General features: G+C 56.1%; 5 protein-coding genes, 2 pseudogenes and 1 gene segment (V, D, J or C); 5 read left to right on the top strand and 3 right to left on the bottom strand.

Annotated features, from left to right (window-relative positions):
• Positions 1 to 1,589: 1,589 nt before the first annotated feature.
• Positions 1,590 to 4,123, bottom strand: LOC147597846 (T cell receptor alpha variable 3-like). The segment is given in 4 exon segments: positions 1,590 to 1,615; positions 1,933 to 2,028; positions 2,796 to 3,236; positions 4,072 to 4,123. Coding segments are annotated over 4 exon segments (615 nt in total).
• A 1,326-nt stretch (positions 4,124 to 5,449) lies between these two features.
• On the top strand, positions 5,450 to 6,278 carry LOC147597845 (feather beta keratin-like). The gene is made up of 2 exons (XM_086766479.1): positions 5,450 to 5,599; positions 5,955 to 6,278. The coding sequence occupies exons 1-2, from the start codon at positions 5,450 to 5,452 to the stop codon at positions 6,276 to 6,278; spliced, it is 474 nt and encodes a 157-aa protein (XP_086622605.1).
• A 1,950-nt stretch (positions 6,279 to 8,228) lies between these two features.
• On the top strand, positions 8,229 to 9,116 carry LOC147597844 (olfactory receptor 6F1-like; annotated as a pseudogene).
• A 1,790-nt stretch (positions 9,117 to 10,906) lies between these two features.
• On the bottom strand, positions 10,907 to 13,447 carry LOC147597843 (uncharacterized). The gene is made up of 4 exons (XM_086766478.1): positions 13,396 to 13,447; positions 12,119 to 12,559; positions 11,250 to 11,345; positions 10,907 to 10,932 (listed from the first exon to the last, which is right to left on the bottom strand). The coding sequence occupies exons 1-4, from the start codon at positions 13,445 to 13,447 to the stop codon at positions 10,907 to 10,909; spliced, it is 615 nt and encodes a 204-aa protein (XP_086622604.1).
• A 1,311-nt stretch (positions 13,448 to 14,758) lies between these two features.
• LOC147597842 (feather beta keratin-like) lies at positions 14,759 to 15,602 on the top strand. The gene is made up of 2 exons (XM_086766477.1): positions 14,759 to 14,923; positions 15,279 to 15,602. Exons 1-2 carry the CDS (start codon positions 14,759 to 14,761, stop codon positions 15,600 to 15,602), a joined length of 489 nt encoding a protein of 162 aa, XP_086622603.1.
• A 1,950-nt stretch (positions 15,603 to 17,552) lies between these two features.
• Positions 17,553 to 18,440, top strand: LOC147597841 (olfactory receptor 6F1-like; annotated as a pseudogene).
• A 2,600-nt stretch (positions 18,441 to 21,040) lies between these two features.
• Positions 21,041 to 22,763, bottom strand: LOC147597840 (uncharacterized). Its single transcript, XM_086766476.1, has 2 exons — positions 22,712 to 22,763; positions 21,041 to 21,876 (listed from the first exon to the last, which is right to left on the bottom strand). Exons 1-2 carry the CDS (start codon positions 22,761 to 22,763, stop codon positions 21,041 to 21,043), a joined length of 888 nt encoding a protein of 295 aa, XP_086622602.1.
• A 1,311-nt stretch (positions 22,764 to 24,074) lies between these two features.
• LOC147597839 (feather beta keratin-like) lies at positions 24,075 to 24,918 on the top strand. The gene is made up of 2 exons (XM_086766474.1): positions 24,075 to 24,239; positions 24,595 to 24,918. Exons 1-2 carry the CDS (start codon positions 24,075 to 24,077, stop codon positions 24,916 to 24,918), a joined length of 489 nt encoding a protein of 162 aa, XP_086622600.1.
• The last annotated feature ends 616 nt before the right edge of the window (positions 24,919 to 25,534 follow it).

The following is a 25,534-nucleotide window of genomic DNA, read 5'->3' as shown; positions in this document are numbered from 1 at the left end:
AGAAGTCCCAGCAACTGGCTCATTGCTTTAGGAAATGGACATGTATTTCTCTGATTAGGCTGTATACTTTCTGGAGACACATCTGCCCCATTCTCCTGGGCGTTTCACAGAATCTTGTTCTGGTTCGAGATAAAATTTGTATTACCAAGTTCATCTACTTTACTCAGGCTACTTACAAGTAGAGAAAAGACAAGAATGCACATAGGAACACAAGGAGCCATGGACACTGCTGAGGACCCTTAGGGGCTGGGCAGGTTAGGCAATCAAAACCTAGGAGCACAACGCATACACCTGGGCAAGGAGAAACAAGTGACCACTGGGGTGAGCTGAGGAGGGAGGGAAGGAGAAGGTCATGGAACATCCTCAGCCACAGGAGCCCATGGCAGCCAGCTGAGGACACCTCCAGTTTTTCCTCAGTAGGGCACTTCCAACAGCCCCAACAGAGGGACCCACCGTGATGTCGCTTTGCTGCTCCAGACCCATTCAGCCCTTGAGCTGAGTCTTCTGCCAGCACTTCTGCATTCCTGCCCTAGAAACCCTGGGACCTTTCATCCCAGTGCTCACAAGAACACTGTATTTGGGGAATGGGCATGACACAAGTGTGGAAGGCAGCCCTGCACCCACCCTTGTCCATGGTGTCCCTGGGACTGTCGGGATGGAGATAGGACCAGGCACACACTCAAGTGCCTGGGCCCAAGTCTCGCACACTCTCTCCCTTCACCTCTGAACACGGAGGAGGAACCTGGAGAGAAACATCTCTTGAAAGCACATCTGCTGCAGAAACCAGCCACACATGGACAGACACACTCCTGCAAACTGGCAGGGGGAGGACGGAGGAACACAGCTCTCTGTTGGACAGGCAGTCCCTCTGTGTCCCTTCACCCACCCACATTACCCACAACCTCCAGCTGCTTGTCCCACCCTGGGCCACAGAACCACAATACCCAGGCAAGAAAAAGGGCTACTTGATTTTAATCTCTTCTGACGTCTGCTGCCTGGAGCAGGGCTCCTCTGACACTTCTCCCCCGTGGCCCTTTGCTCACTTCTTTGGCAGGGACTGCAGGAAGCAGGTTGTTGGCATAGCAGGCCATGTTCACAACCTGGCTCCCACAAGGTCTTCAGGGTCCTGTTGTTCAGTTGAGGTCATGGCAGAAGGACGGTGGGCTGCCATCTGCTCTCCAATGACTGCAAACCTGCCAGGAGTTCCCTTCTAATACAGCTACAGCTGCCACAGCAGTCCCCAGCCGAGGCAGAGAAGAGAGCTGAACCATTCCTCTCTGCCTCTGGAGACAGTGAAGATGGATTTTCACATCTTTGTCAGGTCCTACAGCCACATAAGCCTCACTGGGGACTGGCTGGGCCCAGGACCCCATGCTCTGAGGCCTCCTTACAGCTCTCAGGCACCTCAGACCTTCAGCCTCACATGGAAACTTAGGAAATCTCCTTGTGGCTCAATCCTGGGGTCTGAACTTGAATCCTTTAAGTCTGCTCTTATGACACTCTGTGTGGAGTACTGCATCCGGCTCTGGAGCCCCCAACAGAAGAAGAATGTGGACTTGTTGAAGTGAGTCCAGAGTAAAGCCACGAAGCTAATCAGAAGACTGCAGCAGCTCTCCTATGAGAACAGGCTGAGAGAGTTGGGGCTGTTTGGCCTGGAGAAGAGAAAGCGTTCCAGGAGGAGACCTTCTAGTGGCCTTCCAGTACCTAAAGAGGGCCTACAGGAAAGACAGGGAGAGACCCTTTAGTAGATTCTGTTGCAATAGGACTAGGGGTAATGGTTTTAAAATAGAAGAGGGTATATTCAGAGTAGACACTAGGAAAAAACTTTTTACACTGAGGGTGGTGGAACTCTGGAACAGGTTGCCCAGAGAGGTGGTAGGTGCCCCATCCCAGGAAACATTCAAGGCCAGATTGGACAGGGCTCTGAGCAACCTGATCTGGTTGGAGATGGCCCTGCTGTCCCTTCCACGGAGGCTGGATTAGATGACCTTTTAAGGTTCCTTCTTACCCAAACTAATCTATGATTCTACAACAAGTGCTCAGCTCAAGCTTCTCTCCTGTCTCCTGGACTTCAGTTCACCACCAAAGGCTCTCAAGTTGATGTTAAAGGCAATCCTGGGCAACAAGTTCTATGTCCCAAACACCAGCCGTGGGATACACTCGAAGGCATCTGTGAGAGTCAGAGTCTCCTCACATTGGTGCCCAGGTAGAACTGCTGGCTTTTCGGGATGCCTTTCCAACACCAGCAGGAGCAGTCCAGAGCGGGCACTGGAGCTGGAGGATTCCGTTTGGAATTGTGTGTCTGGGCTACTTACAAAGTTAGCAGCAGGAAACAACGCCTGGTTGTGTTTCCAAAGGAATAGCGTGTGTCAGCACTGTATCAGCTGGGTCTTTCTGTTCTAACAGTGCCTGGCTATGGCACTGGGGGCAAAGAGATCCCCGGCCCTTTGAGCAGCAGCAGCGGGCGGTCCCTGCGGCAGGCCCGAGCGCTGCCCGGCTGCCCGTGGGCGGGAGGATCTGTGCTGGCCGCCTCCCTGTGCGGAGCAGAAAGGCGCTGCTCCTGGGCGGGAGCCAGCGGGGCCGGCGGCTGCAGCGGCTCCTTCCCGGGCAGCGCCGGCCAGCGCCCCCGCTCCGCTCGCCATTCCGCCCCCGCCGCCTCTGCCACTGGCGGGGGGGATTTCTGTCCGCGTCCCGCCGGGAGGGCGGCTGCTGCCGCTGCCGGTGGCGGTGGCGGTGGCGGTGGCGGTGGCGGTGCCGTTCCCGGGCGGGGGAAGCGTCCCGGGGCCCGGGGCCGGGCGGGGCGAGGCGGCCCCGGCGGGCGGAGCGGCAGCGCCCCCTGGCGGGCCCGCACGGGGCTGTCCCCCCGCCCCCGCCCCCGACACGCACGCCCGGCCCCGCCCGGCGCGGTTCGTGCCCGGCCGCAGCCCCGGCTCCTCTCGCCGTGTCTCCCACGGCGCAGTAATACACCGCCGCGTCCCCGCGCCCCGGCCGGGACAGCCACAGGCCGCTGGACCGCCGGTCTGCCGCCACCGACAGCCGCCCCGCCGGCTCCGACACCGCTTTGGTTCCTTTGTGAGCGAGTGCGATGAATGCGGGGCCTCGGCCCGGGAGCTGCCGGTACCAGTGGATGTAGTCGCTGTTCAGTATGTTGGGGTGTGAGCAGTTGATGCCGATGGCGGAGCCCTCGGTGGTCTGTGCCGACGGCTCCTGCTGCACCTGGGCTCTGCCCGCAGCCACTGCCGGAAAGGAGAAGGAAAGGCCAAACATCACCAGAGATCACCCAGCTCTCGTGGCTGTTTTCCCAGATAAATGATTAGGAAGAGTGGCAAGGAGAAAGAGCAAAACCAGAAGTGATGGGAGGATGTGCCCAGGAACAAGGATGCAGTGTGATCATGGTGTGGTTGTGTGGAATGAGGGGAGAAACCTGGGGAGAATCAATGTGTGCAGAGGTAGGATGAAAGTCGGACTGATGGATGGATGTCGGAAGATAGAACGAGGAGACAGAATTGGTGTGTTCCAGTGAAGTATAGAGTTTAAATTCAGAGCATGAATAAATGATGAATGCAGAGTGCAATGAGCGCATGTAAGGAATGAGGGAGAGGCGCAGGAAAGCAAACTTGTGCCTTCAGATCTGAATGAAGCACGGGGAGAGAGAGAAGAGAGTAGGAAGCTGATAGGGGTCTGGGGAGATGAGTAAAGAGGAATTCAGAGATGGATGAAAAGAGGAAGCACAGCCTGGGAGAGTGGGTGTTACAGTGGCAGAGGGCTGAAATCCGGGCAATAAGAACTGCAGAACGGGCAGGGAAAAGAGTGAGTGCATGAAAAAGCAGGCTCATATGCAGGAAACGTTGCCATGATAGAGATGATGGGAATGATGGGAATGAAGGGAGACTACCCAGGAGGAACTCGACAGAGCGGGAAGAAGTGGATGAGAGACGGCAGAGAGGCAGGGAGGCACGCAGATGGCCACCTGGAAGAAGGAGAGGGAAGAGTTGGCGCTCGCCCCCCCGGGAACACCCCGGGCACAGCCCCGGCCCCCGGCCCCCAGCCACCGCCGCCAGCCCCGCGCACCCAGCAGCACCGCGGCCAGCCCCGACAGCCCCCAGCCCCGCCACCGCCGCATCCCGCCGCTCCGCCGCCCGAGCCTCGCTGCGCCCCGACAGCCCCGCCTCTCTGCTCCGCCCGCCACGCCTCCGCACCGAACCGAACCTCTCCGCCGCCGCCAGCTCCGCCCCGCCGCTCAGCCCTGCGCCGGCCCAGCTCGGCCTCTCGCCCGCCCCCGCACTGCTCCCTGCCTCTGCACCGGCACAGCTTGCTCTCCTCACAAACGCACTCTCCCCTCCTCCACCAACGACTGCCCACCACCAAGAAGCCCCCACACTGCCAGCTGCAGCCTGGCACAGCAGCACGGCCCTGCCCCGGGACATCCACCACCTGCCCACAGCTGCCTCCCAGCTCAGCGGCTGGAAACAGCACCCACTCATTTCCTGCGGGTGACAGCGAGGAGACTCCAGAGCCTCCCTCCAGCTGCCTCTCTGCACTCTCAGCAAGATGCCTCCAAGTTGTGTTGTGGCCAAGGGGCTGTGAGGACAACTGTGCCCATGGGCCTGCAGGGTTCAGGGTGGGCAGGGGAGATGGGGCGTCACTGAGTCAGAACGCAAGTGAGAAAGGACCTGCAGAGGTCGGCTGGATCAACCCTTGGCACAAACAGATCCCATTAGACCAGGCTGCTCATGGTCAAGGTAGGGTTTGTGGGTTATACTCTCAAATCCAATGGCTGCTTCTGACTCTGAGTATCTGCTGCTCTGTGGTGCTCATGGACAGAGCGGTGGAGAGTGTCCGTGCCATGAGCAGCACATTCTCACTGGATGAGTGACACACAAGGACACACAAACACAGGCTGATGCAAAACAGCATAGACAAATTTGTGCTGCCGGGTGCATCCAGATAAACCTGGCTGCTTACAAGTAGAGAAAAGACAAGAATGCACATGGGAACACAAGGAACAGCAACCACTGCTGAGGATCCCTGGAGGCTGGGCAGGTTAGGCAATCAAAACCTAGGAGCACAACGCATACACCTGGGCAAGGAGAAACAAGTGACCACTGGGGTGAGCTGAGGAGGGAGGGAAGGAGAAGGTCATGGAACATCCTCAGCCACAGGAGCCCATGGCAACCAGCTGAGAACAGCTCGGGTTTTTCCTCAGAAGGGCACTTCCAGCAGCCCCAACAGAGGGACCCACCCTGATGTCGCTTTGCTGCTGCAGACCCATTCAGCCCTTGAGCTGAGTCTTCTGCCAGCACTGCTGCATTCCTGCCCTAGAAACCCTGGGACCTTTCATCCCAGTGCTCACAAGAACACTGTATTTGGGGAATGGGCATGGCACAAATGTAGAAATGAGAAGCCAGTAGTGTTGGAAACAAAAGCACAGCCCATGTCATTAGCTGAGATGCTTTGCACGCAAGATGAGCTTGTCAGAAAATTGTTACCTCTGCCAGGGGTGCCTGTGGGCCTGCGGCAAGGAAGGGCAGGTATAAAAGGCAGCCCAAGGTCCTGCTCTCTCACTCGCTTCTCTTGCCTCCTTCTCCTTCGGAATCAGGTGAGTCTGGAAGCCCCTTCTCCTCTTATTCCAAAGTGAACGCTCTCCTCAATAGACCTCTCATCTGATATTGGCTCTGTCCTGTCCTCTGCTTTGGATCTTCTTGTCATGACAGATTGACCTGGGGTGAAGGTCTGCTTAGAGAGAGGCTGGGATGTGGCTGAGGGGCCTTTTGGTTTATACACTGGCAGAGAGCCTCTCTGGGCCAGGCTGCTATTCACAGGGTGATGAAGTCTGTCTCTTGGCTGAGCATCCATCTCCCCACTCAGCAGTGGCCTCAACTCCTTTGTGACAGGGTAAGCAGGCTGCTCCTCACCAACCCTTCTGCTCTGTTTCCTCCCTGATTCTCTCCCAGCTGCACCTCCATCTTCAAGACATGTCCTGCTACGACCGCTGCCTGCCATTGCGACCCTGTGGCCCCACCCCGCTGGCCAACAGCTGCAATGAGCCCTGTGTCAGGCAGTGCCAGGACTCCACCGTTGTCATCGAGCCCTCTCCCGTGGTGGTGACCCTGCCCGGACCTATCCTCAGCTCCTTCCCACAGAACACCCTCGTGGGCTCCTCCACCTCCGCTGCTGTTGGCAGCATCCTCAGCCGTGATGGAGTGCCCATCAACTCTGACTGCTGTGACCTCTCTGGCTTTTCCAGACGCTACTATGGCAGAAGATACCTCCCTTGAGAAAGATGCTGGGAAAGACCTAGGGAGAAACCTCGAGCAAATCAGAACTTGATGCCTGGCAAAGGATCAAACTTTTGGATGTGTTTTCACTAGAACTGAATCACTTTGTGTCTTTTTTTTCCTGATTACTGTGGTTGCTTCTGCTTCCCCTTGGCAGTGATGTCACACCAAGGCCAGCCTGGTGGGGACCATGTGGCTCCTCTCCCTCTATGGGGCAGGCAGATAGATATCATGCAGGAACTTCTCCATGGCCAATGACTGCAGACTCTTGCCTGACTCTTGGGATTCCTACCTTCCTGACTTCCACTCCAAATGACTTTGTTTCCACTTTTTTGACTTATTAAAATTCTGCTGCATTCAAGCGTGGTCTCTGTGTGGTCCTTCCCTCTGTGGACACTCCCCAGGCTGCCAAAGGAGAAGGCTGTTGCTCTGTGGTAAAAAGGACTAAGGGCACAAAGAGACCCTTCTCCGTTCACAGAGGAATGGGATGTTGGGACCCTCTGCAGTGACTCCTCTTTTGGGCACCATCCCTTGCATCTGAAGAAGTCGTCCCTAGTTGCTTTGCTGCCAGTGACCATCAGGCCTTGCCTTGCACACAGATGCCCAGGAAGGCAGGAGGCCCTGAGGGGATCGCACCCTTGAGCTCTTGAGTAAGGGTGTTCCTTGCTACGAGTGGAGCTCCACTGGGATGGCAGGAGGTGGGTGTGGGGCTCTGGAAGATCTTTGCTTTTGCAGAATGATGGGAGTGGCAAAGCAAGGAACAGCCCTTTGACTAGCTCATAGCTGCTGCTCCACCTTCCTCTCCCGTCCAACACCCAGTCTAGGGGCCATGGCCATGGTCACTGTTACCAGAGGCTGGAGGATTGTTAATGATAATTTAAATCGTGCCATGTGTCCACTGTGCAGAAGGCAGGGAATGAGGTGTCCCCACCTGTGCTTCCCTTTTCTCTGCTGTGGCCTGTTTCTATGGCCTACGTGTCTTCACCTACATGGGAGCCCCTTCAACAGTGCAGAGCAGTGGCTCTTCTTTGCATCGTTCTCACTCCTCTGCTCACCCTCTGGATCGACACCCTAAGAAAGCAGGATGCAAAAGCTGCTCTCACCAGCTTCAAGAACTGGTATTTGTTCACACGAATTAAACAACTGGCAGGGTGCCATCACCCTCACCCAAAGATCACCGGACATCAAGGAGTTAGTGATCCATGGAACCTGAGGAGGTCCTGTCCTCTGCTATGTTGTGCTGCACTGATCCCGTGTGTGCATTTGCGCCCATGTGTGTGCATTTGTGTGTGCAGCGAAGGGGAAGTTCCAATTGTAACTGCTCAGCAGGGGTAATTGGTGACCACGGAATGAGCTGCCATGCAGTTCCAGAGGGCCCAAATGCAGAAGGGGTTCAAGTGGCTGGCAGCAGGAATGCCAAAGTCAGAAGGCCTCCCCGTCAGAAGCAATCCTGGAATGTGAAGGCTCAGTGGGCACCTTTGGGCAGCAGAGCTGGTGCTGGGGAATAGAACCAACGCTGCCTCAGGTTCCCCATGAAACCGGTGCCAGGACTGGAGCTAGTGCCAGTGTGTGTAAGGAATGGGCTCCTGAGGCATCTTTGCATGCTCCTTGTAGAAGTGCTTCTGGTGGCAGGACTCTGTCCAACACATTGATCATTGGGTGATTGTTTTTTTTCATATCTAAGCAAAAGCACGTGTTTAATTGGTGTCAAAGGGGGACAATAAAAATTCACCAACAGCACACGGGTTTGTGCGTGTGCATGCCTGTCAGTGTGCATACCTCGACGTGCATGTGTCTGCGCCTGTGAGGGTATGTCAAAAGCCTTGCTAACGTCAAGGTACACCACAGCTGGTGCCCCTCACCTTCCCCATAATGCCAATCCCCTTCTCAGAGAAAGCTATGGGGCTGCTGAGCCACAATTCGCCCTCAGTAAATTCGCATGTGCTGCGGATGAACCTCAGCACTTGGGAACACACTGGAAATGGGTCAAATGTGGAAGAATTCATCCCTCCTGGCTTCCCAGGCACGTGGCATTCCTGGGTCTCCCTTCTGGTGGTGTTTGCACTGAAGTGCTCCCTGACAGGAACAGGCAGTGTATCCATCATAGCTCTCGTGTGCATGAACAGCAACATCCATACCCCAATGCACATTTTCCTCTGTGATCCATCCTTTCTGGAGATGTGTTACACTACAGGAGTTATTTCCAAAGGCATCGGAGTCATGCTGGAGAATAGCCAGACCACCTCCTTCAGCATCTTCAATTGCTCTGTCTTCTCTCCTGAGGCTCCACGGACTGTTTTCTCCTGTCTGTTATGGCCTCTGACCACTACTTAGCCGCATGCTACCCCTTGAGATACAGCTCCCTCATGAACAGTGTCCTCTCTGCTCGGCTGGCGCTCAGCTCCTGGCTGGGAGGCTTTCTGTCCATCTCACTGCTGGCCTTTCTGACATCCAGGCTGATGTTCCGTGGGCCAGATGTCATCAATCATTTCCTCTGTGATATAGATCCCTGCCTGGTCTCCATAATTGTTCTGGTGGCCTGCTGTGTTCACCCTGGTCTCCTACGTGTACATCATCTCTTCCATGCTGGGAATCCAGTCAGCCCGTGGCCAGGAAAAGGACTTTCCCATTTACTCTGCCCATCTCAGCGTCTTCACAATCTGGTACAGCTCCACCGTGTTCCTGCATGTCAAGCTGTCAGCCAGGAACTCCCTGCATCTGAAGAAACCCGTGATTCCCTTTCATACAGTTGTAACTCCTTTGTTGAACTGCTTCATTGACACACTCCCCAACAAAGAAGTGAAGCAAGGTCTGGGGTGGGCTTTCCAGAAAAAGTGAAGCGGCTTTTCTAAGGGCTTCAGTGGGAGCAAATAGATCCATCCCCTCCCTCCCACAGCTTCTACCCTGCAGAGGTTCCTCAGCACAGTGTAAGTGCAGCAGGGCATCACAGGGAGTGAGAAGCCACCAGTTCCTTGCAGAGGTGTGTATTCCAGTTTCCTCAGTGCTACATTTGGTCAGCTATTCATCTGAGTCCCCTAAAGAAGCCCCAGCAACTGGCTCATTGCTTTAGGAAATGGACATGTATTTCTCTGATTAGTCTGTATACTTTCTGGAGACACATCTGCCCCATTCTCCTGGGCGTTTCACAGAATCTTGTTCTGGTTCGAGATAAAATTTGTATTACCAAGTTCATCTACTTTACTCAGGCTACTTACAAGTAGAGAAAAGACAAGAATGCACATAGGAACACAAGGAGCCATGGACACTGCTGAGGACCCTTAGGGGCTGGGCAGGTTAGGCAATCAAAACCTAGGAGCACAACGCATACACCTGGGCAAGGAGAAACAAGTGACCACTGGGGTGAGCTGAGGAGGGAGGGAAGGAGAAGGTCATGGAACATCCTCAGCCACAGGAGCCCATGGCAGCCAGCTGAGGACACCTCCAGTTTTTCCTCAGTAGGGCACTTCCAACAGCCCCAACAGAGGGACCCACCGTGATGTCGCTTTGCTGCTCCAGACCCATTCAGCCCTTGAGCTGAGTCTTCTGCCAGCACTTCTGCATTCCTGCCCTAGAAACCCTGGGACCTTTCATCCCAGTGCTCACAAGAACACTGTATTTGGGGAATGGGCATGACACAAGTGTGGAAGGCAGCCCTGCACCCACCCTTGTCCATGGTGTCCCTGGGACTGTCGGGATGGAGATAGGACCAGGCACACACTCAAGTGCCTGGGCCCAAGTCTCGCACACTCTCTCCCTTCACCTCTGAACACGGAGGAGGAACCTGGAGAGAAACATCTCTTGAAAGCACATCTGCTGCAGAAACCAGCCACACATGGACAGACACACTCCTGCAAACTGGCAGGGGGAGGACGGAGGAACACAGCTCTCTGTTGGACAGGCAGTCCCTCTGTGTCCCTTCACCCACCCACATTACCCACAACCTCCAGCTGCTTGTCCCACCCTGGGCCACAGAACCACAATACCCAGGCAAGAAAAAGGGCTACTTGATTTTAATCTCTTCTGACGTCTGCTGCCTGGAGCAGGGCTCCTCTGACACTTCTCCCCCGTGGCCCTTTGCTCACTTCTTTGGCAGGGACTGCAGGAAGCAGGTTGTTGGCATAGCAGGCCATGTTCACAACCTGGCTCCCACAAGGTCTTCAGGGTCCTGTTGTTCAGTTGAGGTCATGGCAGAAGGACGGTGGGCTGCCATCTGCTCTCCAATGACTGCAAACCTGCCAGGAGTTCCCTTCTAATACAGCTACAGCTGCCACAGCAGTCCCCAGCCGAGGCAGAGAAGAGAGCTGAACCATTCCTCTCTGCCTCTGGAGACAGTGAAGATGGATTTTCACATCTTTGTCAGGTCCTACAGCCACATAAGCCTCACTGGGGACTGGCTGGGCCCAGGACCCCATGCTCTGAGGCCTCCTTACAGCTCTCAGGCACCTCAGACATTCAGCCTCACATGGAAACTTAGGAGATCTCCTTGTGGCTCAATCCTGGGGTCTGAACCTGAATCCTTTAAGTCTGCTCTTATGACACTCTGTGTGGAGTACTGCATCCGGCTCTGGAGCCCCCAACAGAAGAAGAATGTGGACTTGTTGAAGTGAGTCCAGAGTAAAGCCATGAAGCTAATCAGAAGACTGCAGCAGCTCTCCTATGAGAACAGGCTGAGAGAGTTGGGGCTGTTTGGCCTGGAGAAGAGAAAGCGTTCCAGGAGAAGACCTTCTAGTGGCCTTCCAGTACCTAAAGAGGGCCTACAGGAAAGACAGGGAGAGACCCTTTAGTAGATTCTGTTGCAATAGGACTAGGGGTAATGGTTTTAAAATAGAAGAGGGTATATTCAGAGTAGACACTAGGAAAAAACTTTTTACACTGAGGGTGGTGGAACTCTGGAACAGGTTGCCCAGAGAGGTGGTAGGTGCCCCATCCCAGGAAACATTCAAGGCCAGATTGGACAGGGCTCTGAGCAACCTGATCTGGTTGGAGATGGCCCTGCTGTCCCTTCCACGGAGGCTGGATTAGATGACCTTTTAAGGTTCCTTCTTACCCAAACTAATCTATGATTCTACAACAAGTGCTCAGCTCAAGCTTCTCTCCTATCTCCTGGACTTCAGTTCACCACCAAAGGCTCTCAAGTTGATGTTAAAGGCAATCCTGGGCAACAAGTTCTATGTCCCAAACACCAGCCGTGGGATACACTCGAAGGCATCTGTGAGAGTCAGAGTCTCCTCACATTGGTGCCCAGCTAGAACTGCTGGCTTTTCGGGATGCCTTTCCAACACCAGCAGGAGCAGTCCAGAGCGGGCACTGGAGCTGGAGGATTCCGTTTGGAATTGTGTGTCTGGGCTACTTACAAAGTTAGCAGCAGGAAACAACGCCTGGTTGTGTTTCCAAAGGAATAGCGTGTGTCAGCACTGTATCAGCTGGGTCTTTCTGTTCTAACAGTGCCTGGCTATGGCACTGGGGGCAAAGAGATCCCCGGCCCTTTGAGCAGCAGCAGCGGGCGGTCCCTGCGGCAGGCCCGAGCGCTGCCCGGCTGCCCGTGGGCAGGAGGATCTGTGCTGGCCGCCTCCCTGTGCGGAGCAGAAAGGCGCTGCTCCTGGGCGGGAGCCAGCGGGGCCGGCGGCTGCAGCGGCTCCTTCCCGGGCAGCGCCGGCCAGCGCCCCCGCTCCGCTCGCCATTCCGCCCCCGCCGCCTCTGCCACTGGCGGGGGGGATTTCTGTCCGCGTCCCGCCGGGAGGGCGGCTGCTGCCGCTGCCGGTGGCGGTGGCGGTGGCGGTGGCGGTGGCGGTGGCGGTGCCGTTCCCGGGCGGGGGAAGCGTCCCGGGGCCCGGGGCCGGGCGGGGCGAGGCGGCCCCGGCGGGCGGAGCGGCAGCGCCCCCTGGCGGGCCCGCACGGGGCTGTCCCCCCGCCCCCGCCCCCGACACGCACGCCCGGCCCCGCCCGGCGCGGTTCGTGCCCGGCCGCAGCCCCGGCTCCTCTCGCCGTGTCTCCCACGGCGCAGTAATACACCGCCGCGTCCCCGCGCCCCGGCCGGGACAGCCACAGGCCGCTGGACCGCCGGTCTGCCGCCACCGACAGCCGCCCCGCCGGCTCCGACACCGCTTTGGATCCGCTGAGAGCGAGTGCGATGAATGCGGGGCCTCGGCCCGGGAGCTGCCGGTACCAGTAGATGTTGTCGCTGCTCCGTATGTTGGGGTGTGAGCAGTTGATGCCGATGGCGGAGCCCTCGGTGGTCTGTGCCGACGGCTCCTGCTGCACCTGGGCTCTGCCCGCAGCCACTGCCGGAAAGGAGAAGGAAAGGCGAAACATCACCACACATCACCCAGCTCTCGTGGCTGTTTTCCCAGATAAATGATTAGGAAGAGTGGCAAGGAGAAAGAGCAAAACCAGAAGTGATGGGAGGATGTGCCCAGGAACAAGGATGCAGTGTGATCATGGTGTGGTTGTGTGGAATGAGGGGAGAAACCTGGGGAGAATCAATGTGTGCAGAGGTAGGATGAAAGTCGGACTGATGGATGGATGTCGGAAGATAGAACGAGGAGACAGAATTGGTGTGTTCCAGTGAAGTATAGAGTTTAAATTCAGAGCATGAATAAATGATGAATGCAGAGTGCAATGAGCGCATGTAAGGAATGAGGGAGAGGCGCAGGGAAGCAAACTTGTGCCTTCAGATTTGAATGAAGCACGGGGAGAGAGAGAAGAGAGTAGGAAGCTGGTAGGGGTCTGGAGAGATGAGTAAAGAGAGGAATTCAGAGATGGATGAAAAGGGGAAGCACAGCCTGGGAGAGTGGGTGTTACAGTGGCAGAGGGCTGAAATCCGGGCAATAAGAACTGCAGAACGGGCAGGGAAAAGAGTGAGTGCATGAAAAAGCAGGCTCATATGCAGGAAACGTTGCCATGATAGAGATGATGGGAATGATGGGAATGAAGGGAGACTACCCAGGAGGAACTCGACAGAGCGGGAAGAAGTGGATGAGAGACGGCAGAGGGGCAGGGAGGCACGCAGAAGCCCCTTGGAAGAAGGAGAGGGAAGAGTTGGCGCTCGCCCCCCCGGGAACACCCCGGCCCCCGCCCCGGCCCCCGGCCCCCAGCCACCGCCGCCAGCCCCGCGCACCCAGCAGCACCGCGGCCAGCCCCGACAGCCCCCAGCCCCGCCACCGCCGCATCCCGCCGCTCCGCCGCCCGAGCCTCGCTGCGCCCCGACAGCCCCGCCTCTCTGCTCCGCCCGCCACGCCTCCGCACCGAACCGAACCTCTCCGCCGCCGCCAGCTCCGCCCCGCCGCTCAGCCCTGCGCCGGCCCAGCTCGGCCTCTCGCCCGCCCCCGCACTGCTCCCTGCCTCTGCACCGGCACAGCTTGCTCTCCTCACAAACGCACTCTCCCCTCCTCCACCAACGACTGCCCACCACCAAGAAGCCCCCACACTGCCAGCTGCAGCCTGGCACAGCAGCACGGCCCTGCCCCGGGACATCCACCACCTGCCCACAGCTGCCTCCCAGCTCAGCGGCTGGAAACAGCACCCACTCATTTCCTGCGGGTGACAGCGAGGAGACTCCAGAGCCTCCCTCCAGCTGCCTCTCTGCACTCTCAGCAAGATGCCTCCAAGTTGTGTTGTGGCCAAGGGGCTGTGAGGACAACTGTGCCCATGGGCCTGCAGGGTTCAGGGTGGGCAGGGGAGATGGGGCGTCACTGAGTCAGAACGCAAGTGAGAAAGGACCTCCAGAGGTCGGCTGGATCAACCCTTGGCACAAACAGATCCCATTAGACCAGGCTGCTCATGGTCAAGGTAGGGTTTGTGGGTTATACTCTCAAATCCAATGGCTACTTCTGACTCTGAGTATCTGCTGCTCTGTGGTGCTCATGGACAGAGCGGTGGAGAGTGTCCGTGCCATGACCAGCACATTCTCACTGGATGAGTGACACACAAGGACACACAAACACAGGCTCATGCAAAACAGCATAGACAAATTTGTGCTGCTGGGTGCATCCAGATAAACCTGGCTGCTTACAAGTAGAGAAAAGACAAGAACGCACATAGGAACACAAGAAACAGCAACCACTGCTGAGGATCCCTGGAGGCTGCGCAGGTTGGGCAATCAAAACCTAGGAGCACAACGCATACACCTGAGCAAGGAGAAACAAGTGACCACTGGGGTGAGCTGAGGAGGGAGGGAAGGAGAAGGTCATGGAACATCCTCAGCCACAGGAGCCCATGGCAACCAGCTGAGAACAGCTCGGGTTTTTCCTCGGAAGGGCACTTCCAGCAGCCCCAACAGAGGGACCCACCCTGATGTCACTTTGCTGCTGCAGACCCATTCAGCCCTTGAGCTGAGTCTTCTGCCAGCACTGCTGCATTCCTGCCCTAGAAACCCTGGGACCTTTCATCCCAGTGCTCACAAGAACACTGTATTTGGGGAATGGGCATGGCACAAATGTGGAAATGAGAAGGCAGCAGTGTTGGAAACCAAAGCACAGCCCATGTCATTAGCTGAAAGGCTTTGCATGCAAGATGAGCTTGTCAGAAAATTGTTACCTCTGCCAAGGGTGCCTGTGGGCCTGCGGCAAGGAAGGGCAGGTATAAAAGGCAGCCCAAGGTCCTGCTCTCTCACTCGCTTCTCTGGCCTCCTTCTCCTTCGGAATCAGGTGAGTCTGGAAGCCCCTTCTCCTCTTATTCCAAAGTGAACGCTCTCCTCAATAGACCTCTCATCTGATACTGGCTCTGTCCTGTCCTCTGCTTTGGATCTTCTTGTCATGACAGATTGACCTGGGGTGAAGGTCTGCTTAGAGAGAGGCTGGGATGTGGCTGAGGGGCCTTTTGGTTTATACACTGGCAGAGAGCCTCTCTGGGCCAGGCTGCTATTCACAGGGTGATGAAGTCTGTCTCTTGGCTGAGCATCCATCTCCCCACTCAGCAGTGGCCTCAACTCCTTTGTGACAGGGTAAGCAGGCTGCTCCTCACCAACCCTTCTGCTCTGTTTCCTCCCTGATTCTCTCCCAGCTGCACCTCCATCTTCAAGACATGTCCTGCTACGACCGCTGCCTGCCATTGCGACCCTGTGGCCCAACCCCACTGGCCAACAGCTGCAATGAGCCCTGTGTCAGGCAGTGCCAGGACTCCACCGTTGTCATCGAGCCCTCTCCCGTGGTGGTGACCCTGCCCGGACCCATCCTCAGCTCCTTCCCACAGAACACCGTTGTGGGCTCCTCCACCTCCGCTGCTGTTGGCAGCATCCTCAGCCGTGATGGAGTGCCCATCAACTCTGACTGCTGTGACCTCTCTGGCTTTTCCAGACGCTACTATGGCAGAAGATACCTCCCTTGAGAAAGATGCTGGGAAAGACCTAGGGAGAAACCTCGAGCAAATCAGAACTTGATGCCTGGCAAAGGATCAAACTTTTGGATGTGTTTTCACTAGAACTGAATCACTTTGTGTCTTTTTTTTCCTGATTACTGTGGTTGCTTCTGCTTCCCCTTGGCAGTGATGTCACACCAAGGCCAGCCTGGTGGGGACCATGTGGCTCCTCTCCCTCTATGGGGCAGGCAGATAGATATCATGCAGGAACTTCTCCATGGCCAATGACTGCAGACTCTTGCCTGACTCTTGGGATTCCTACCTTCCTGACTTCCACTCCAAATGACTTTGTTTCCACTTTTTTGACTTATTAAAATTCTGCTGCATTCAAGCGTGGTCTCTGTGTGGTCCTTCCCTCTGTGGACACTCCCCAGGCTGCCAAAGGAGAAGGCTGTTGCTCTGTGGTAAAAAGGACTAAGGGCACAAAGAGACCCTTCTCCGTTCACAGAGGAATGGGATGTTGGGACCCTCTGCAGTGACTCCTCTTTTGGGCACCATCCCTTGCATCTGAAGAAGTCGTCCCTAGTTGCTTTGCTGCCAGTGACCATCAGGCCTTGCCTTGCACACAGATGCCCAGGAAGGCAGGAGGCCCTGAGGGGATCGCACCCTTGAGCTCTTGAGTAAGGGTGTTCCTTGCTACGAGTGGAGCTCCACTGGGATGGCAGGAGGTGGGTGTGGGGCTCTGGAAGATCTTTGCTTTTGCAGAATGATGGGAGTGGCAAAGCAAGGAACAGCCCTTTGACTAGCTCATAGCTGCTGCTCCACCTTCCTCTCCCGTCCAACACCCAGTCTAGGGGCCATGGCCATGGTCACTGTTACCAGAGGCTGGAGGATTGTTAATGATAATTTAAATCGTGCCATGTGTCCACTGTGCAGAAGGCAGGGAATGAGGTGTCCCCACCTGTGCTTCCCTTTTCTCTGCTGTGGCCTGTTTCTATGGCCTACGTGTCTTCACCTACATGGGAGCCCCTTCAACAGTGCAGAGCAGTGGCTCTTCTTTGCATCGTTCTCACTCCTCTGCTCACCCTCTGGATCGACACCCTAAGAAAGCAGGATGCAAAAGCTGCTCTCACCAGCTTCAAGAACTGGTATTTGTTCACACGAATTAAACAACTGGCAGGGTGCCATCACCCTCACCCAAAGATCACCGGACATCAAGGAGTTAGTGATCCATGGAACCTGAGGAGGTCCTGTCCTCTGCTATGTTGTGCTGCACTGATCCCGTGTGTGCATTTGCGCCCATGTGCGTGCATTTGTGTGTGCAGCGAAGGGGAAGTTCCAATTGTAACTGCTCAGCAGGGGTAATTGGTGACCACGGAATGAGCTGCCATGCAGTTCCAGAGGGCCCAAATGCAGAAGGGGTTCAAGTGGCTGGCAGCAGGAATGCCAAAGTCAGAAGGCCTCCCTGTCAGAAGCAATCCTGGAATGTGAATGCTCAGTGGGCACCTTTGGGCAGCAGAGCTGGTGCTGGGGAATAGAACCAACGCTGCCTCAGGTTCCCCATGAAACCGGTGCCAGGACTGGAGCTAGTGCCAGTGTGTGTAAGGAATGGGCTCCTGAGGCATCTTTGCATGCTCCTTGTAGAAGTGCTTCTGGTGGCAGGACTCTGTCCAACACATTGATCATTGGGTGATTGTTTTTTTTCATATCTAAGCAAAAGCACGTGTTTAATTGGTGTCAAAGGGGGACAATAAAAATTCACCAACAGCACACGGGTTTGTGCGTGTGCATGCCTGTCAGTGTGCATACCTCGACGTGCATGTGTCTGCGCCTGTGAGGGTATGTCAAAAGCCTTGCTAACGTCAAGGTACACCACAGCTGGTGCCCCTCACCTTCCCCATAATGCCAATCCCCTTCTCAGAGAAAGCTATGGGGCTGCTGAGCCACAATTCGCCCTCAGTAAATTCGCATGTGCTGCGGATGAACCTCAGCACTTGGGAACACACTGGAAATGGGTCAAATGTGGAAGAATTCATCCCTCCTGGCTTCCCAGGCACGTGGCATTCCTGGGTCTCCCTTCTGGTGGTGTTTGCACTGAAGTGCTCCCTGACAGGAACAGGCAGTGTATCCATCATAGCTCTCGTGTGCATGAACAGCAACATCCATACCCCAATGCACATTTTCCTCTGTGATCCATCCTTTCTGGAGATGTGTTACACTACAGGAGTTATTTCCAAAGGCATCGGAGTCATGCTGGAGAATAGCCAGACCACCTCCTTCAGCATCTTCAATTGCTCTGTCTTCTCTCCTGAGGCTCCACGGACTGTTTTCTCCTGTCTGTTATGGCCTCTGACCACTACTTAGCCGCATGCTACCCCTTGAGATACAGCTCCCTCATGAACAGTGTCCTCTCTGCTCGGCTGGCGCTCAGCTCCTGGCTGGGAGGCTTTCTGTCCATCTCACTGCTGGCCTTTCTGACATCCAGGCTGATGTTCCGTGGGCCAGATGTCATCAATCATTTCCTCTGTGATATAGATCCCTGCCTGGTCTCCATAATTGTTCTGGTGGCCTGCTGTGTTCACCCTGGTCTCCTACGTGTACATCATCTCTTCCATGCTGGGAATCCAGTCAGCCCGTGGCCAGGAAAAGGACTTTCCCATTTACTCTGCCCATCTCAGCGTCTTCACAATCTGGTACAGCTCCACCGTGTTCCTGCATGTCAAGCTGTCAGCCAGGAACTCCCTGCATCTGAAGAAACCCGTGATTCCCTTTCATACAGTTGTAACTCCTTTGTTGAACTGCTTCATTGACACACTCCCCAACAAAGAAGTGAAGCAAGGTCTGGGGTGGGCTTTCCAGAAAAAGTGAAGCGGCTTTTCTAAGGGCTTCAGTGGGAGCAAATAGATCCATCCCCTCCCTCCCACAGCTTCTACCCTGCAGAGGTTCCTCAGCACAGTGTAAGTGCAGCAGGGCATCACAGGGAGTGAGAAGCCACCAGTTCCTTGCAGAGGTGTGTATTCCAGTTTCCTCAGTGCTACATTTGGTCAGCTATTCACGTGAATCCCCTAAAGAAGTCCCAGCAACTGGCTCATTGCTTTAGGAAATGGACATGTATTTCTCTGATTAGGCTGTATACTTTCTGGAGACACATCTGCCCCATTCTCCTGGGCATTTCACAGAATCTTGTTCTGGTTCGAGATAAAATTTGTATTACCAAGTTCATCTACTTTACTCAGGCTACTTACAAGTAGAGAAAAGACAAGAATGCACATAGGAACACAAGGAGCCATGGACACTGCTGAGGACCCTTAGGGGCTGGGCAGGTTAGGCAATCAAAACCTAGGAGCACAACGCATACACCTGGGCAAGGAGAAACAAGTGACCACTGGGGTGAGCTGAGGAGGGAGGGAAGGAGAAGGTCATGGAACATCCTCAGCCACAGGAGCCCATGGCAGCCAGCTGAGGACACCTCCAGTTTTTCCTCAGTAGGGCACTTCCAACAGCCCCAACAGAGGGACCCACCGTGATGTCGCTTTGCTGCTGCAGACCCATTCAGCCCTTGAGCTGAGTCTTCTGCCAGCACTTCTGCATTCCTGCCCTAGAAACCCTGGGACCTTTCATCCCAGTGCTCACAAGAACACTGTATTTGGGGAATGGGCATGACACAAGTGTGGAAGGCAGCCCTGCACCCACCCTTGTCCATGGTGTCCCTGGGACTGTCAGGATGGAGATAGGACCAGGCACACACTCAAGTGCCTGGGCCCAAGTCTCGCACACTCTCTCCCTTCACCTCTGAACACGGAGGAGGAACCTGGAGAGAAACATCTCTTGAAAGCACATCTGCTGCAGAAACCAGCCACACATGGACAGACACACTCCTGCAAACTGGCAGGGGGAGGACGGAGGAACACAGCTCTCTGTTGGACAGGCAGTCCCTCTGTGTCCCTTCACCCACCCACATTACCCACAACCTCCAGCTGCTTGTCCCACCCTGGGCCACAGAACCACAATACCCAGGCAAGAAAAAGGGCTACTTGATTTTAATCTCTTCTGACGTCTGCTGCCTGGAGCAGGGCTCCTCTGACACTTCTCCCCCGTGGCCCTTTGCTCACTTCTTTGGCAGGGACTGCAGGAAGCAGGTTGTTGGCATAGCAGGCCATGTTCACAACCTGGCTCCCACAAGGTCTTCAGGGTCCTGTTGTTCAGTTGAGGTCATGGCAGAAGGACGGTGGGCTGCCATCTGCTCTCCAATGACTGCAAACCTGCCAGGAGTTCCCTTCTAATACAGCTACAGCTGCCACAGCAGTCCCCAGCCGAGGCAGAGAAGAGAGCTGAACCATTCCTCTCTGCCTCTGGAGACAGTGAAGATGGATTTTCACGTCTTTGTCAGGTCCTACAGCCACATAAGCCTCACTGGGGACTGGCTGGGCCCAGGACCCCATGCTCTGAGGCCTCCTTACAGCTCTCAGGCACCTCAGACATTCAGCCTCACATGGAAACTTAGGAGATCTCCTTGTGGCTCAATCCTGGGGTCTGAACCTGAATCCTTTAAGTCTGCTCTTATGACACTCTGTGTGGAGTACTGCATCCGGCTCTGGAGCCCCCAACAGAAGAAGAATGTGGACTTGTTGAAGTGAGTCCAGAGTAAAGCCATGAAGCTAATCAGAAGACTGCAGCAGCTCTCCTATGAGAACAGGCTGAGAGAGTTGGGGCTGTTTGGCCTGGAGAAGAGAAAGCGTTCCAGGAGAAGACCTTCTAGTGGCCTTCCAGTACCTAAAGAGGGCCTACAGGAAAGACAGGGAGAGACCCTTTAGTAGATTCTGTTGCAATAGGACTAGGGGTAATGGTTTTAAAATAGAAGAGGGTATATTCAGAGTAGACACTAGGAAAAAACTTTTTACACTGAGGGTGGTGGAACTCTGGAACAGGTTGCCCAGAGAGGTGGTAGGTGCCCCATCCCAGGAAACATTCAAGGCCAGATTGGACAGGGCTCTGAGCAACCAGATCTGGTTGGAGATGGCCCTGCTGTTCCTTCCACGGAGGCTGGATTAGATGACCTTTTAAGGTTCCTTCTTACCCAAACTAATCTATGATTCTACAACAAGTGCTCAGCTCAAGCTTCTCTCCTATCTCCTGGACTTCAGTTCACCACCAAAGGCTCTCAAGTTGATGTTAAAGGCAATCCTGGGCAACAAGTTCTATGTCCCAAACACCAGCCGTGGGATACACTCGAAGGCATCTGTGAGAGTCAGAGTCTCCTCACATTGGTGCCCAGGTAGAACTGCTGGCTTTTCGGGATGCCTTTCCAACACCAGCAGGAGCAGTCCAGAGCGGGCACTGGAGCTGGAGGATTCCGTTTGGAATTGTGTGTCTGGGCTACTTACAAAGTTAGCAGCAGGAAACAACGCCTGGTTGTGTTTCCAAAGGAATAGCGTGTGTCAGCACTGTATCAGCTGGGTCTTTCTGTTCTAACAGTGCCTGGCTATGGCACTGGGGGCAAAGAGATCCCCGGCCCTTTGAGCAGCAGCAGGGGCGGTCCCTGCGGCAGGCCCGAGCGCTGCCCGGCTGCCCGTGGGCAGGAGGATCTGTGCTGGCCGCCTCCCTGTGCGGAGCAGAAAGGCGCTGCTCCTGGGCGGGAGCCAGCGGGGCCGGCGGCTGCAGCGGCTCCTTCCCGGGCAGCGCCGGCCAGCGCCCCCGCTCCGCTCGCCATTCCGCCCCCGCCGCCTCTGCCACTGGCGGGGGGGATTTCTGTCCGCGTCCCGCCGGGAGGGCGGCTGCTGCCGCTGCCGCTGCCGCTGCCGGTGGCGGTGGCGGTGGCGGTGCCGTTCCCGGGCGGGGGAAGCGTCCCGGGGCCCGGGGCCGGGCGGGGCGAGGCGGCCCCGGCGGGCGGAGCGGCAGCGCCCCCTGGCGGGCCCGCACGGGGCTGTCCCCCCGCCCCCGCCCCCGACACGCACGCCCGGCCCCGCCCGGCGCGGTTCGTGCCCGGCCGCAGCCCCGGCTCCTCTCGCCGTGTCTCCCACGGCGCAGTAATACACCGCCGCGTCCCCGCGCCCCGGCCGGGACAGCCACAGGCCGCTGGACCGCCGGTCTGCCGCCACCGACAGCCGCCCCGCCGGCTCCGACACCGCTTTGGATCCGCTGAGAGCGAGTGCGATGAATGCGGGGCCTCGGCCCGGGAGCTGCCGGTACCAGTGGATGTAGTCGCTGTTCAGTATGTTGGGGTGTGAGCAGTTGATGCCGATGGCGGAGCCCTCGGTGGTCTGTGCCGACGGCTCCTGCTGCACCTGGGCTCTGCCCGCAGCCACTGCCGGAAAGGAGAAGGAAAGGCCAAACATCACCAGAGATCACCCAGCTCTCGTGGCTGTTTTCCCAGATAAATGATTAGGAAGAGTGGCAAGGAGAAAGAGCAAAACCAGAAGTGATGGGAGGATGTGCCCAGGAACAAGGATGCAGTGTGATCATGGTGTGGTTGTGTGGAATGAGGGGAGAAACCTGGGGAGAATCAATGTGTGCAGAGGTAGGATGAAAGTCGGACTGATGGATGGATGTCGGAAGATAGAACGAGGAGACAGAATTGGTGTGTTCCAGTGAAGTATAGAGTTTAAATTCAGAGCATGAATAAATGATGAATGCAGAGTGCAATGAGCGCATGTAAGGAATGAGGGAGAGGCGCAGGGAAGCAAACTTGTGCCTTCAGATCTGAATGAAGCACGGGGAGAGAGAGAAGAGAGTAGGAAGCTGGTAGGGGTCTGGAGAGATGAGTAAAGAGGAATTCAGAGATGGATGAAAAGAGGAAGCACAGCCTGGGAGAGTGGGTGTTACAGTGGCAGAGGGCTGAAATCCGGGCAATAAGAACTGCAGAACGGGCAGGGAAAAGAGTGAGTGCATGAAAAAGCAGGCACATATGCAGGAAACGTTGCCATGATAGAGATGATGGGAATGATGGGAATGAAGGGAGACTACCCAGGAGGAACTCGACAGAGCGGGAAGAAGTGGATGAGAGACGGCAGAGAGGCAGGGAGGCACGCAGATGGCCACCTGGAAGAAGGAGAGGGAAGAGTTGGCGCTCGCCCCCCCGGGAACACCCCGGGCACAGCCCCGGCCCCCGGCCCCCAGCCACCGCCGCCAGCCCCGCGCACCCAGCAGCACCGCGGCCAGCCCCGACAGCCCCCAGCCCCGCCACCGCCGCATCCCGCCGCTCCGCCGCCCGAGCCTCGCTGCGCCCCGACAGCCCCGCCTCTCTGCTCCGCCCGCCACGCCTCCGCACCGAACCGAACCTCTCCGCCGCCGCCAGCTCCGCCCCGCCGCTCAGCCCTGCGCCGGCCCAGCTCGGCCTCTCGCCCGCCCCCGCACTGCTCCCTGCCTCTGCACCGGCACAGCTTGCTCTCCTCACAAACGCACTCTCCCCTCCTCCACCAACGACTGCCCACCACCAAGAAGCCCCCACACTGCCAGCTGCAGCCTGGCACAGCAGCACGGCCCTGCCCCGGGACATCCACCACCTGCCCACAGCTGCCTCCCAGCTCAGCGGCTGGAAACAGCACCCACTCATTTCCTGCGGGTGACAGCGAGGAGACTCCAGAGCCTCCCTCCAGCTGCCTCTCTGCACTCTCAGCAAGATGCCTCCAAGTTGTGTTGTGGCCAAGGGGCTGTGAGGACAACTGTGCCCATGGGCGTGCAGGGTTCAGGGTGGGCAGGGGAGATGGGGCGTCACTGAGTCAGAACGCAAGTGAGAAAGGACCTGCAGAGGTCGGCTGGATCAACCCTTGGAACAAACAGATCCCATTAGACCAGGCTGCTCATGGTCAAGGTAGGGTTTGTGGGTTATACTCTCAAATCCAATGGCTGCTTCTGACTCTGAGTATCTGCTGCTCTGTGGTGCTCATGGACAGAGCGGTGGAGAGTGTCCGTGCCATGAGCAGCACATTCTCACTGGATGAGTGACACACAAGGACACACAAACACAGGCTGATGCAAAACAGCATAGACAAATTTGTGCTGCCGGGTGCATCCAGATAAACCTGGCTGCTTACAAGTAGAGAAAAGACAAGAACGCACATAGGAACACAAGAAACAGCAACCACTGCTGAGGATCCCTGGAGGCTGTGCAGGTTAGGCAATCAAAACCTAGGAGCACAACGCATACACCTGGGCAAGGAGAAACAAGTGACCACTGGGGTGAGCTGAGGAGGGAGGGAAGGAGAAGGTCATGGAACATCCTCAGCCACAGGAGCCCATGGCAACCAGCTGAGAACAGCTCGGGTTTTTCCTCGGAAGGGCACTTCCAGCAGCCCCAACAGAGGGACCCACCCTGATGTCGCTTTGCTGCTGCAGACCCATTCAGCCCTTGAGCTGAGTCTTCTGCCAGCACTGCTGCATTCCTGCCCTAGAAACCCTGGGACCTTTCATCCCAGTGCTCACAAGAACACTGTATTTGGGGAATGGGCATGGCACAAATGTGGAAATGAGAAGGCAGCAGTGTTGGAAACCAAAGCACAGCCCATGTCATTAGCTGAAAGGCTTTGCATGCAAGATGAGCTTGTCAGAAAATTGTTACCTCTGCCAAGGGTGCCTGTGGGCCTGCGGCAAGGAAGGGCAGGTATAAAAGGCAGCCCAAGGTCCTGCTCTCTCACTCGCTTCTCTTGCCTCCTTCTCCTTCGGAATCAGGTGAGTCTGGAAGCCCCTTCTCCTCTTATTCCAAAGTGAACGCTCTCCTCAATAGACCTCTCATCTGATACTGGCTCTGTCCTGTCCTCTGCTTTGGATCTTCTTGTCATGACAGATTGACCTGGGGTGAAGGTCTGCTTAGAGAGAGGCTGGGATGTGGCTGAGGGGCCTTTTGGTTTATACACTGGCAGAGAGCCTCTCTGGGCCAGGCTGCTATTCACAGGGTGATGAAGTCTGTCTCTTGGCTGAGCATCCATCTCCCCACTCAGCAGTGGCCTCAACTCCTTTGTGACAGGGTAAGCAGGCTGCTCCTCACCAACCCTTCTGCTCTGTTTCCTCCCTGATTCTCTCCCAGCTGCACCTCCATCTTCAAGACATGTCCTGCTACGACCGCTGCCTGCCATTGCGACCCTGTGGCCCAACCCCACTGGCCAACAGCTGCAATGAGCCCTGTGTCAGGCAGTGCCAGGACTCCACCGTTGTCATCGAGCCCTCTCCCGTGGTGGTGATCCTGCCCGGACCCATCCTCAGCTCCTTCCCACAGAACACCGTTGTGGGCTCCTCCACCTCCGCTGCTGTTGGCAGCATCCTCAGCCGTGATGGAGTGCCCATCAACTCTGACTGCTGTGACCTCTCTGGCTTTTCCAGACGCTACTATGGCAGAAGATACCTCCCTTGAGAAAGATGCTGGGAAAGACCTAGGGAGAAACCTCGAGCAAATCAGAACTTGATGCCTGGCAAAGGATCAAACTTTTGGATGTGTTTTCACTAGAACTGAATCACTTTGTGTCTTTTTTTTCCTGATTACTGTGGTTGCTTCTGTTTCCCCTTGGCAGTGCTGTCACACCAAGGCCAGCCTGGTGGGGACCATGTGGCTCCTCTCCCTCTATGGGGCAGGCAGATAGATATCATGCAGGAACTTCTCCATGGCCAATGACTGCAGACTCTTGCCTGACTCTTGGGATTCCTACCTTCCTGACTTCCACTCCAAATGACTTTGTTTCCACTTTTTTGACTTATTAAAATTCTGCTGCATTCAAGCGTGGTCTCTGTGTGGTCCTTCCCTCTGTGGACACTCCCCAGGCTGCCAAAGGAGAAGGCTGTTGCTCTGTGGTAAAAAGGACTAAGGGCACAAAGAGACCCTTCTCTGTTCACAGAGGAATGGGATGTTGGGACCCTCTGCAGTGACTCCTCTTTTGGGCACCATCCCTTGCATCTGAAGAAGTCGTCCCTAGTTGCTTTGCTGCCAGTGACCATCAGGCCTTGCCTTGCACACAGATGCCCAGGAAGGCAGG

Source organism: Chlamydotis macqueenii, chromosome 25, assembly GCF_036417535.1.
Source record: "Chlamydotis macqueenii isolate bChlMac1 chromosome 25, bChlMac1.mat, whole genome shotgun sequence".
In the NCBI taxonomy this organism is placed as follows: domain Eukaryota; kingdom Metazoa; phylum Chordata; class Aves; order Otidiformes; family Otididae; genus Chlamydotis; species Chlamydotis macqueenii.
The sequence above is the reverse complement of the archived record's forward strand: the minus strand, read 5'-3'. Positions and strand labels throughout refer to the sequence as shown.

Excerpts from the sequence above, each read along its gene's own strand:
- LOC147597845 (XM_086766479.1), top strand. The coding sequence starts at position 5,450 with ATGCTTTGCACGCAAGATGAGCTTGTCAGAAAATTGTTACCTCTGCCA. Across the intron at positions 5,600-5,954 it reads TCCTTCTCCTTCGGAATCAG|CTGCACCTCCATCTTCAAGA; the intron begins GTGAGTCTGGAA and ends ATTCTCTCCCAG.
- LOC147597843 (XM_086766478.1), bottom strand. The coding sequence starts at position 13,447 with ATGCGGCGGTGGCGGGGCTGGGGGCTGTCGGGGCTGGCCGCGGTGCTG. Across the intron at positions 12,560-13,395 it reads GCTGGCCGCGGTGCTGCTGG|TGGCTGCGGGCAGAGCCCAG; the intron begins GTGCGCGGGGCT and ends CCTTTCCGGCAG. Across the intron at positions 10,933-11,249 it reads GCCATCTCCAACCAGATCAG|GAGAGCTGCTGCAGTCTTCT; the intron begins GTTGCTCAGAGC and ends CTGTTCTCATAG.
- LOC147597842 (XM_086766477.1), top strand. The coding sequence starts at position 14,759 with ATGTCATTAGCTGAAAGGCTTTGCATGCAAGATGAGCTTGTCAGAAAA. Across the intron at positions 14,924-15,278 it reads TCCTTCTCCTTCGGAATCAG|CTGCACCTCCATCTTCAAGA; the intron begins GTGAGTCTGGAA and ends ATTCTCTCCCAG.
- LOC147597840 (XM_086766476.1), bottom strand. The coding sequence starts at position 22,763 with ATGCGGCGGTGGCGGGGCTGGGGGCTGTCGGGGCTGGCCGCGGTGCTG. Across the intron at positions 21,877-22,711 it reads GCTGGCCGCGGTGCTGCTGG|TGGCTGCGGGCAGAGCCCAG; the intron begins GTGCGCGGGGCT and ends CCTTTCCGGCAG.
- LOC147597839 (XM_086766474.1), top strand. The coding sequence starts at position 24,075 with ATGTCATTAGCTGAAAGGCTTTGCATGCAAGATGAGCTTGTCAGAAAA. Across the intron at positions 24,240-24,594 it reads TCCTTCTCCTTCGGAATCAG|CTGCACCTCCATCTTCAAGA; the intron begins GTGAGTCTGGAA and ends ATTCTCTCCCAG.